Source organism: Schistocerca piceifrons, chromosome 9, assembly GCF_021461385.2.
Source record: "Schistocerca piceifrons isolate TAMUIC-IGC-003096 chromosome 9, iqSchPice1.1, whole genome shotgun sequence".
Taxonomy (NCBI): domain Eukaryota; kingdom Metazoa; phylum Arthropoda; class Insecta; order Orthoptera; family Acrididae; genus Schistocerca; species Schistocerca piceifrons.
Window position 1 is genome coordinate 45,600,605 of NC_060146.1, and position 12,757 is coordinate 45,613,361.

General features: G+C 46.1%; 1 protein-coding gene across 1 annotated transcript in view; it reads left to right on the forward strand.

Annotated features, from left to right (window-relative positions):
* The window catches only part of LOC124716685 (mucin-5AC-like), a 53,362-nt gene that overhangs the window by 1,574 nt on the left and 39,031 nt on the right, over window positions 1–12,757 (forward strand). Inside the window, exon 3 of the mRNA XM_047243224.1 lies at window positions 10,106–10,261. Within this exon, the coding sequence (XP_047099180.1) occupies window positions 10,106–10,261 (156 nt within the window). The remainder of the gene's footprint in view (window positions 1–10,105; window positions 10,262–12,757) is intronic.

Below are 12,757 nucleotides of genomic sequence, written 5' to 3' on the forward strand. Positions count from 1 at the left end.
TTTTGCTGTGACTCCCCAGATACTGCCTCATTCCAATGCCGATGTTGAGAGAATATTTAGCAGTATGAATGTAATAAAAAACAAGCAGAGGAATCTAATGAAGTTTAATCTTTCAACTGCTATATCAAGAATAAGCTAAGGTTTGAGGTTGAAAGAAAATGCTGCAATGGATATGAAATTCCAAACAAATCGGTACCAAAGGATCGTGTCAATCTGTAACCGACGATGGTGATGACGCAGGCAAAAATGATTCATCTGAAAAAGACGAATTCATTTAAATAATTAGCTGTTGTTAGAAACATTTTTGTGTGTTCCTGACCTTGACTTGCTGATTTATTTATTGTACGTTCATTTAATGTTTGTGAAGAAAGGAAACTATTGGTGTCTTTCATAATAATTAAAAAACATTAGTGGAAATTTTAGTGATTATGAGAGTAGGGGCATTTTTGTTAGTGGTTTTCTGTTGGTTTTTGCACTTGAATCTGGTGGGGAGCTCACTTTAACGGTTGGCAACACTGTTCTCTTTGAGCAAGAGCAGGCATGGCAGCAGGGAGAGTGACTGTCAAAACCAAGTTTAGTAAACAGCCAGATGGCGCACTTTTTTTGCCGGTTTTGATCATCAAACGAACAAGAGCATCACCAGAATAGACAGTTTAGAGTTGGCTGCCAGCATTAAAGATTGCGTTTGATGTTGTCTGACAACTCTGAAGATTAAAGTGACTGTACCACAGTACTCAAACTTACGTTTTAGTTTGTTGAAAGAACAGTAGTAAATGACAACACTAACATCGCTAGGGCTCTTTGTTCTTTATTTGTTTGTTTTGCACGTAACTAGAACTAAAAGTCATTCAGTTTCGTCCATTATATGTTTTATATCCTTCCAAATAATAAATTGCATTTCATAAGTAACTAGCGAACCCGACAATGCTTCGCAATTCGTAAATAAGTGTGGGAACTGTATATACGTCCCACTCCCCTTCACCCCCTCTCTTTGTCCATCTCCTTCTTCTCCCCTCTCTCACTGTCCATGTCTCCCTCATCCTCCACAATCTCCCCAACCCCTCCTCACCTCCTTCTCTATCTATCCGCTCCTTCCCCCTCACTGTCCAATTTCTTCCACTTTCTCTTCATCTCTCTCTCTCTCTCTCTCTCTCTCTCTCTCTCTCTCTCTCTCTCTCTCTCTCTCTCGCTCGCTCTGACCTGCAGCGTTGTTTATTGTTATTACAAACGAAGCCTTGATTAGCAAATGAAGTCACTTAAAACTAATAGCTATTAAATCAGTTCGGATCATTAATATAAGAGGTACAAGCTACTAGATTTGTGGGGATAGAAGCTTCAGTGACAGTATTTCTCGTAGTTTTAATCCCTCAACCGATAGGATTGCGAAGTTTCGGATGATTCACATTCCGCAGTCGAAATCTAATCATGAAATGATAAACCATGAATACAACTTTCCTTTCAAAACTAGCTATTTGTATACAACTTTTGTTTAAAATTGCACACAAGGAGAAAAATGTACACTATGTGATCAAAAGTATCCGGACACCTGGCTGAAAATGACTTGCACGTTCGTGGCGACCTCCATCGGTAATGCTGGAATTCGATATGGTGTTGCCCCACCCTTATCCTTGATGGAAGCTTCCACTCTCCCAGGCATATGTTCAATCAGGTGTTGGAAGGTTTCTTGGGGAATGGCAACCCATTCTTCACGGAGTGCTGCACTGAGGAGAGGTATCGATGTCGATCGGTGAGACCTGCCACGAAGACGGCGTTCCAAAATTTACCAGGCCGGTCCATTACAGGGATGTTATTGACGTGTAAACACTCCGCCACAGGCCGTGCATTATGAACAGGTGCTCGATCGCGTTGAAAGATGCAATCGCCATACCCACATTGTTCTTCAACAGTGGGCACCAAAAAGGTGCTTGAAACATCAATGTAGGCCTGCACTGTGATAGTGCACGCAAAGCAATAAGGCGTGCAAGCCCTCTCCAGGTAAAACACCACCACACCATAACACCACCGCCTCCGAATTTTACTGTTGGCAGGACACATGCTGGCAAATGACGTTCACCGGGCATTCGCCATACCCACACCCTGTCATCGGATCGCCACATTGTGTACCGTGATTCGTCACTCCACACAACGCTTTGCCACTGTTCAACCGTCCAGCGTTTACGTCCCTTACACCAAGCGAGGTGTCGTTCGGCATTTACCGGTGTGATGTGTGGCTTGTGGGCAGCCACTCGACCATGACAGCCAAATGTTCTCACCTCCCACCTAACTGTCATAGTACTTGCAGTGGATCCTGATGTAGTTTGGAATTCCTGTATGATTGTCTGGATAGATGTCTGCCTATTACACATTACGACCCTCTTCAACTGTCGGCGGTCTCTGTCAGTCAACAGACGAGGTCGGCCTGTACGCTTTTGTGGTGTACGTGCCCCTTCACGTTTTCAATTCACTATCATATCGAAAGTTGTGGCCCTAGGAATGTCTAGAAGTGTAGAAACCTCGCGTGCAGACAAATTACGCAAATAACCCCCAATCACCTGACTACGTTCGAAGTACGTGAGATCCGCGGAGCGCCCCATTCTGCTCTCTCACGACGTCTAATGACTACTGAGGTCGCTGATATGGAGTACCTGGCAGCAGATGGCACCATACTTCACCTAATATGAAAAACCTATGTTTTTTTGGGGATGTCCAGTTACTTTTGATCACGTGGTGTATGTGGAAGAAACTATTTGCCTAATTGTTTAAATGCCTGAGATACCTTAGTCAAAACTGACTCTGAGAAAGAAAACGAAACAAAAATTTTCACAGCACAGCATTTGCTTTTTCATCGTCGGTTTTACATTACTGGCCATTAAAATTGCTACACCAAGAAGAAATGCAGATGATAAACGGGTATTCATTGGAGAAATATATTATACTAGAACTGACATGTGATTACATTTTCACGCAATGTGGGTGCATAGATCCTGAGATATCAGTACCCAGCACAACCACCTCTGACAGTAATAACGGTCTTGATACGCCTGGGCGTTGAGTCAAACAGAGCTTGGATGGCGTGTACAGCTACAGCTGCCCACGCAGCTTCAACACGATACCACAGTTCACCAAGAGTAGTGGCTGGCGTATTGTGACGAGCCAGTTGCTCGGCCACCATTGACCAGACGTTTTCAATTGGTGAGAGATCTGGAGAATGTGCTGACCAAGGCAGCAGCCGAACATTTTCTGTATCCAGAAAGGCCCGTACAGGACCTGCACATGCGGTCGTGCATTATCCTGCAGAAATGTAGGGTTTCGCAGGGATCGAATGAAGGGTGGAGCCACGGGTAGTAACACATCAGAAATGTAACGTCCACTGTTCAAAGTGCCATCAATGCGAACAAGAGGTGACCGAGACGTGTAACCAATGGCACCCCATACCATCACGCCGGATGATACGCCAGTATGGCGATGACGAATACACGCTTCCAATGTGCGTTCACCGCGATGTCGCCAAACACGGATGCGACCATCATGATGCTGTAAGCTGAACCTGGATTCATCCGGAAAAACGACGTTTTGCCATTCGTGCTCCCAGGTTCGTCATTGAGTACACCATCGCAGGCGCTCCTGTCTGTGATGCAGCGTCAAGGGTAACCGCAGCCATGGTCTCCGAGCTGATAGTCGATGCTGCTGCAAACGTTGTCGAACTGTTCGTGCACATGGTTGTCGTCTTGAAAACGTCCCCATCTACTGACTCAGGGATCGGGACGTGGCTGCACGATCCGTTACAGCCATGCGGATAAGATGCCTGTAATCTCGACTGCTGGTGATTCGAGGCCGTTGGGACCCAGCACGGCGTTCCGTATTACCCTCCTGAACCCGATGATTCCATATTCTGCTAACAGTCATTGGATCTCGACCAACACGAGCAGCAATGTCGCGATACGATAAACCGCAATCACGATAGGCTACAATCTGACCTTTATCAAAGTCGGAAACGTGATGGTACGCATTTTTCCTCCTTACACGAGGCATCACAACAACGTTTCACCAGGCAACGCCGGTCAACTGCTCTTTGTGTATGAGAAATCGGTTTGAAACTTTCCTCATGTCAGCACGTTGTAGTTGTCGCCTTTAAATACGAAAATACCCGTTCAATATCCTCAAGTGCTTTCTCCTTATCTTGTTCTGTTTGCTACATCGGCATATGTAGTTTAACTATCGTAGTCGGCGTTGGTTTGCTGTCGAATATGATGAGGACAATCCTGTCACTGAATTTTTCATAGAGGTCGCTCTTTAAACTGCTTCCTTATTCATAACCAATCCTTCTCCCCTTATACCATTTTCTTCTTCTACTGTTGATATTACCCAATATTTATCTGTCCAGTTATCCTTATCTGCATTTGATTCACTGACCTCCACTATATCTAATTTCCCTTTCAAGATTTTTTAGCTTCCTTATTGCGTTAAAACGTTCTCTGACTCGTAGAATGTTATGGCATCGTTGGTTATTCATTCTTTTCTCATGGTAACAGACCGACCCCCCCCCCCCACCCCACCCCCACCCCCACCCCCCTAGAGACCAGATTAGGAGAATTTTTCGCCTATGAAAAGATCATGACACTTATTGAATTCGAGGCCACATGTGTTGTGGATACAAATTATATGTCTTTAATGCAGTGGTTTCTGCTGACTTCTGCATCATGACGTTGAACACTGTGGATTCTTTCACCTATTTGGAACAGTTTCCCACCCCGAGGGCGAGAGGGTGCCTTGATACTCAGCATCTTCCTCCTCCTTCTTTCACAAACCGTTGGCATCGACGCTGGGAACAATGACGATTATTAGTGACAGACGAGGCCCCTACAAAAAAAATGGCTCTGAGCACTATGGGTCTTAACATCTATGGTCATCAGTCCCCTAGAACTTAGAACTACCTAAACCTAACTAACCTAAGGACAGAACACAACACCCAGTCATCAGGAGGCAGAGAAAATCCCTGACCCCGCCGGGAATCGAACCCGGGGGTGGGAAGCGAGAACGCTACCGCACGACCACGAGCTGGGGACGAGGGCCCTACACCACGGATTCAGTGCTGATAGTCGAATATACTAAGACTTGTTGTTGCTACACGTAACACTTGAGGATGGCCTGCAAAGCCAAACTTGGTCAATTCTGCGGAACATAATAATGCAAACACTGAATTTTTGGCTGTTAATTGAAATTGTGAAGGGTTTGTCGTTGTATTATAAAATATGTTATAAAAATCTACCAATAAAAAATTAAGAGACTTTTAGATTAACACATTTTCTTTTTTCATGGCACAACGGTTTTGCAATTTTGTTGTAAAATTTCTACCTTACAGGATAAACTAATAATCAGACGTTTTGCTCGCCATTGCTCCTTATTATGAAAATATACTGACTGATAAATTTTCATGAGGTTCAAATGGTTCAAATGGCTCTGAGCACTACGGGACTTCACATCTGAGGTCATCAGCCCTCTAGGTTTAGAACTACTTAAACCTAACCAACCTAAGGACATCACACACATCCATGCCCGAGGCAGGATTTGAACCTGCGACCGTAGCAGCAGCGCGGTTCTGGACTAGCGCCGAGAACCGCTCGGCCACAGCGGCCGGCTTTCATAAGGAAAATAAAGAAAAATGAAACTTCAAAATTACGTAATGACTGTTAACCATACATGTTAACTGAGAATTTCATAGCTTTGGTATGCTACATGAAGAAACCAAGTAGCTGAAAAGTGCTTTATACACTGAAGCGCCAAAGAAACTGGTATAGACATAAGTATTTGAATGCAGAGATCTGTAAACAGGCAGAATACGACGCTGTGGCCACCAGCGCCTATGTAAGAGAAGTGTCTGGCGCCGTTGTTACATCTATTACTGCTGATACAATGGCAGGTTATCAAGTTTTAAGTGAGTTTGAACGTGGTGTTATAGTCGGTGCAAGAGCAATGCGAGTCAGCATCTCCGAGGCAGCCATGAAGTGGGAATTTTCCCGTACGGCCATTTCACGTGTGTACCGTGAATATCAGCAGTCCGGTGAAACATCTAATGCCCGACATCGCTACGACCGGGAAAAGATCCTACAAGAACGGGACCATCGGCGACTGAAGAGAAGCGTTCAACGTGACAGAAGTGCAACCCATCCCCGAGTTGCCGCAGATTTCAGTGCAGGGTCATCGGCAAGTGTCAGAGCGCGAACCATTCAACAAAAGATTATCGATAAGGGCTTTCTGAGTCGAAGGCCCAGTCGTGTACCCATGATGACTGCACGACACAAAGCTTTACGCCTCGCCTGGGCCCATCAACATCGACATCACACTGTTGATGGCTGGAAACATGTTGCCTGGTCGGACGAGTCTCGTTTCATATTGCATCGAGCGGATGGACGTGCATGGGTATGGAGCCAACCTCATGAATCCATGGACCCTGCATTTCAACAGTGGCCTGTTCAAGCTGGTGAAGGCTCATTAATGATGTGGGGCGTGTGCAATTGGAGTGATATGCGACTTCTGATACGTCTAGATACGAGTCTGACAGGTACGTAAGCATCCTGTCTGATCTCGTGCATCCACTCATGTCCATTGTGCATTCCGACAGACTTGGACAATTCCAGCAGGACAATGCGACACCGCACACGATCATAACTACTACAGAGTGGCTCCAGAAACACTCTTCTGAGTTTAAACACTCCCACTGACCACCAAACTCTCCAGACACGAACATTATTGAGCATATTTGGGTGCCTTGCAACGTGCTGTTCAGAAGAGATCCCCATCCGCTCGTACTGACAGTCCTGCAGGATTCATGGTGTCAGTTCCCTCCAGATATTAGACGAGTCGATGCCACGTGTTGTTGCGGCACCTCTGTTTTCTTGCGGGGTCCTATGCGATATTAGGAGGGTGTGCCAGCTTCTTTACCTCTTTCTGTGTAGGATTCTATATGTTTTGTCACATATAACCCTAAGAATAAATTACTAATTGCAGCAGGTGCTTCATGGAAGGCCGGAAGTGATAACCGCCGTAAGCATTTGTACCAGCTCTGGCCGCGACGTGGTAAACTTATCCACAAATCTTTTTTAGCTTCGTTTTGGGACTACAGGTCCTACATGGAGGTGAAGGACGTAGATTCGCAGCCATCAATCAGCGCTGATGCTCTGCCGCAACCAGAACCTGTCTAATTTCAGTCCAGCTGTAACAGCGCGGAAGTCATCTTGGAGGTGAATCTTATCAGCCCACAGTAGTGGCATCAGAAGAAGATCCGCATCTCTCCCTTGAGGAGGAAGGATACTGTGACCGTGAATCGTAGCCCCTGCAAGTTAGACTTCCCTCAAACAACGCAAGCTACACAAGTAGTCAACGTACCAGGCGAAGCGAGTCCGCCAGCAGAACCATGTGGCCTGTTGCAGAGTCGCTAGCAGGGCGGAACTATATTTCGCATCACCCATCACATGGGACAAATTTTGCGAAGCTTAGTGTGACTGCGCAGGATATAAGTCGCACGCTGTGGCTTAACGAGCAAAGTGTGTTCGAGAGCGTTTTTCTGTGGGAATTACAGTTCCCGTGACAGTGGCAGCTATCGCTCCAGTTCATTGTAGTTCTATTGTCCGAAGAAGGATCAGCCACTTTTCAACAACGTACGACATGGCCACGACAGAGCCTTTATCAGGCAGAAAAATGTAGTGTGCACCAGCTGGACTCAGAGCAGGATTGTCGCAAGCGAGGAATATACGCTCATGCTCATAAATTAAGGATAGTGTTGATACATGGTGAAACAACCCTCTGGTGGGCGGTTTGAGGGCTTAAATCACCTCGGGGTATGATCATGCGGTGCATTTGACCTGCGGTCGTCGCACGGTGGCGCTGGCAGCAGTCCACATACGCAAATTTGTGTTGGTGCATGTCAGAGTACGGTGCAGCGAGTAAGTGTGCTGACGTTTTCAGACATGCTAATGGTGACTGTGTATTGAAAATGGCATAAAGAACGTATATTGATGTTATTAGGAGTAGAATACTAGGGCGACTGAAGGCTGGTCAAACACAGCAGGTCGTAGCACGGGCCCTTCGTGTGCCACAAAGTGTGATCTCAAGATTATGGCAATGATTCCAGCAGACAGGAAGCTTGTCCAGACGCTACAGTACGGGACGTCCACGGTGTACAGCACCACAGGAAGACCGATATCCCACAGATATCCCACGGAGTACTGCAGGTAGCCTTGTTCGGGACCTTACCGCAGCCACTGTAACAGTTGTCTCCAGACACACAGTCTACAGACGACTGAACAGACACGGTTTATTCGCCCGGGGACCTGCAAGGTGAATTCCACTGAACCCTGGTCACAGGAGAGCCCGTAAGGCCTTGTGTCAAGAACACAGTACATGGTCATTGGAACAGTGGTCCCAGGTTATGTTCACGGACAAGTCCAGGTTTAGTCTGAACAGTGATTCTCGCCGGGTTTTCATCTGGCGTCAACCAGGAACCAGATACCAACCCCTTAATGTCCTCGAAAGGGACCTGCATGGAGGTCGTGGTTTGACGGTGTGGGACGAGATTATGATTAATGCACGTACACCCTTGCATGTCTTTGACAGAGGAACTGTAACAGGTCAGGTTTATCGAGACGTCATTTTGCACCAGTATGTCCGCCTTTTCAGGGTTGCAGTGGGTCCCACCTTCCTCCTCGTGCATGATAATGCACGGCTCCACCGAGCTGCCATCATGGAGGAGTACCTTGAAACAGAAGATATCAGGCGAATGGCCTGCCTGTTCTCCAGAGCTTAACCCGATCGAGCACGTCTGGGATGCTCCCGGTCGACGTATCGCTACGACACTTCAGGAGCTCCGACAGGCACTGGTGCAAGAATGGGAGGCTATACCCCAGCAGCTGCTCGACCACCTGATACAGCGTATGCCAACCCGTTGTGCGACCTGTGTACGTGTGGACGCTGATCATATCCTATATTGACGTCGGGGTACATGCGAAGGAAACAGTGGCGTTTTGTGGCTCATGTATTTCGGGACGGTGGTTTCAACTTATCACCAATACCGAGGACTTACAGATCTGTGTCGTGTGTGTTCCCTATGTGCCTATGCTATTAGCGCCAGTTTTGTGTAGTGCCACGTTGTGTGACATCACATTCTGCAATTATCCTTAATTTATGAACATCTATGTGGTACAATGAACTCTGTGTCAATGAATAATTGGTTTTTTTTTAAACTAGAAGTGTGATCATTTCAATAATTTCACTTATAGGTACGTGTGTCTCTTGTTTGGTTGGAAGTAGCGCCCCTGTTTAGACTGATGCCAGTGACACCTCGGAGCTCCTTGTCAATATAAACTTTGGTGCCTAAGGTGTAGCTACAACACTTACCTTTTGGCGACGAGGATACTGTGACTAGACTACAAACTTAGTGTAGTTCGAACATCGATGGAAAGGCCCTTCTGCCACCCCAAGAAGCCTTTTTGTGTCCATTCTGAGCAGCGGTGTGCCTGAAATGTTTTCCTCAGCCACAAATAGTAAACATTTTCGGTAGGTGACAGTCAACAGCCGTTAAGTAATACATAAAATGCATATTTGGACCATCAATTGTTTCTATTTCAAACCCAGATATCTACCAGTTACGGTCCTGGGCCATCTTCAAGCCACCATTTTAACCCACATCCTTTAAGATTGTCCACGACCGAAACCGGTAGGTATTTGGATTTAAAACAAAAACAGCCGATGGTTCAAATACGCATTTTATACAAATAAGAAACATTCAGTATCGCCTTTCGGGCCAGAGCTGTCGGGAGAAAGGTGGGCAATTTGGATAAGAGGGGATATGACGGCGTACTCACAGTGTCACAGGTTCACACTGGCGTTGGGCGGAATTCTGGTAAAATTTGGTGCAGTTGTGACGTCATTGTCCCGCCTTACACCTCTGTTACGTCTGCCACAGACGGCCCCTGCCAGGCAGACTACACTCAAGACATCCCTGTGTACCCTATAACATACACAAGCACTTTCAGGCGCAACCAAGAGGAAAACAATTATTCAAAACAAACAGAACTTGCTATAGACTAATGCGAACCTTTTTCTGCAGAGGTCTCCTCACAGATACACAGAAAGTTGGAGTACTCCGCCGGCCTCCGCCGGCTTTATAAGGCCAACGCAGCAGCAGTACAGCCAGTTCCTCGCCGAGGTGGGACCAGCTCCGACGGACCTCACCAACGCTACAAGTTATTTTTTTTTTGTGTGGGTATAGTGACTGTTCGAGAAGAGTAGTTCAGTTTCAATAACCAACATTATACTGAGTGTTCTACAATACTATGTATTCTTCAGCCTCACATGAACTTCTGTGCCGTGGCCTTTATGGCACGTGTCGACACTGTCTGAGACGTCGACGACCAGAGGGTGACGTCACACGGCGCAGCGATTTTTGCACCATTACAGAGTTTCAAACTGTTGCGTCGCCATGGGAAATAATTACGATGTTTCGAAAAAGCACATTAATTGCGTTGTGCAGTGTTCCATTCGATTTTGGCTGTTCTCAAAGCGTCCCACATAACTAAGAGCACTTGCCGATGTACAGCCTTCGGCCAGTTATCAGTGGTCAATAACTAAGAACAAGCTCTTGAGCATCACAGTTTCTTCGGCGCTTGAGAGAGCGAAAGGGGTGGTTTCTTAGCTACAGGCAAAAACGTTATATCGTGCTTTAGACTTCATATCGAAACAGTGGTTACTTCAGTATCAATATTATTTTACCCATGGCTATCCTCTGTTAATGTGCAAATTTCTTACACTTGTTGCAAGGGATGATAGAATAACGAGCTTAGGATGTAGACTGAAACAAATTAAGGAAACATTAAAACAATGAGGAGTAGCAAAAATAAGATTACGATTAAGTTTAACATCGAAATAGGGGACCTTGCAGTGGGAATGTAGAGTGAAGGAGTTCTAGCACATAGTCAGCAAAAGATTGTTTAGGAGATGTAGACACAGACTAGCATAGGAGAATGTTGTTGTTGTGGTCTTCAGTCCTGAGACTGGTTTGATGCAGCTCTCCATGCTACTCTATCCTGTGCAAGCTTCTTCATCTCCCAGTACCTACTGCAACCTACATCCTTCTGAATAGGAGAATATGCCTTGCTAAATCTACTACACGCTCCAGTCACGTTAATGTGAGCCCCCCCCCCCCCCCCGCATTCCACAAACCAGCAGCAACCACTCACAGATGGCAGGTGTCAACACAAGCAATCATAGCTATACAGGGTGTTCATTTTAACTGAAGACATTGAAATGTTCCGAAAACTACACATCAGACCAAAAAAAGTTTTAATTTCAATTTACTTGTCTCGAAGGGAGACTTCCAATGATGACACACTCGACCCTCCACCAAACGACATGCGTGGGTAGCAGGGGGGAAACTTTGAAATTTTCAATGGGAACCCCCATTCTTTATTGCAGATTACACTTCTACTGCAAAATCTACGTTCATTTTGTCTGAAGCATTTTCTTCGTTTCGGCACAGATGGCGCCGTAAACGGAGGAATCTAAATGGGTACACAGTCGTAATTTACGACATGCTACTCAATGGCCCTTGAAAATCCAACGGCACGTGGGATCCCACCTCCATGTTGCGAGGGTAGGACAGGCCACAATTTCGTAACTCCTGATTGGAAACCCCATTCGCAACACTGTATTCCTCCAACATATCGAATAGGGGACTACTCACGCCCCACAGTGGCTATGGCTCAAGGCGAACGCTACTCTACTTTTCCAGTTAGAGTAAGTGTTCAAACATAGTACCACCAGCATCAATACACTTCCAGAATGGAAACATTCCCCAGCCTGTGACTGAGTCATGTCTCCGCAATATCCTTCCTTTCAGGAGTGCTAGTTCTCCAGGTTTGCAGGAGAGCTTCTGTAAAGTTTGTAGGGTAGGAGACGAGGTACTGGCAGAAGTAAAGCTGCGAGGATGGTGAGTGAGTCGTGCTTCAGTAGCTCAGATGGTAGAGCACTTGCCCGCGAAAGGCAAAGGTCCTGAGTTCGAGTCTCGCTCCGGCACACAGTTTTAATCCGCCAGGAAGTTTCATCAATACACTTAGTGATTCGCTTTTCAAATGACCGTACACGGCACAGAAGCGTATCTACGGAAATGTCAGCACAGACGTTTTTGATGCGGCTGACTGTATCTTCATGGCCTGTTGGCACTTGCTGGTACACTTTATCTCGTAAATATCCCCACAGAAACTTATCCGCCACCGTCAAATCCGTCGATCAAGTGGGCCAATTAATAGGGCCACCTTTGCCAATCCACCAACCAGTGTAAACACAGTGAAATACTTCCCGTGCTTCATTTGCATAATGCGCTTGGCAGCCATCTTGTTGAAACCACGTACGTCGTTGAATATCCAGGGCGACATCCTGCAGCAGTGCCAGGAGTTTCTGTTCCAAAAACGTTCGACATTTGCGGTCATTTAATGTGCCTTCGATAAAATACATACCAAGGAGTTTGTGCCCCGTGTTACCATCCCGTACGTTAACCGACCAAGGGCGATGATGGTCAACTTGCTGAAACTAGTGGGGATTGTCAGTGGGGGGACAAGCCAGGGATCAGCACATTTTGTTAGTGCGGGTTGCCTGCATCAGAGGTGGGAAAGCACTCAGGGGAAAACTTATTGTTATCCTTTGATTGACAAGTACTTAACCTATTGATCTGCTAAAAGGAACCTTTTACCAGAACAATAGGTTA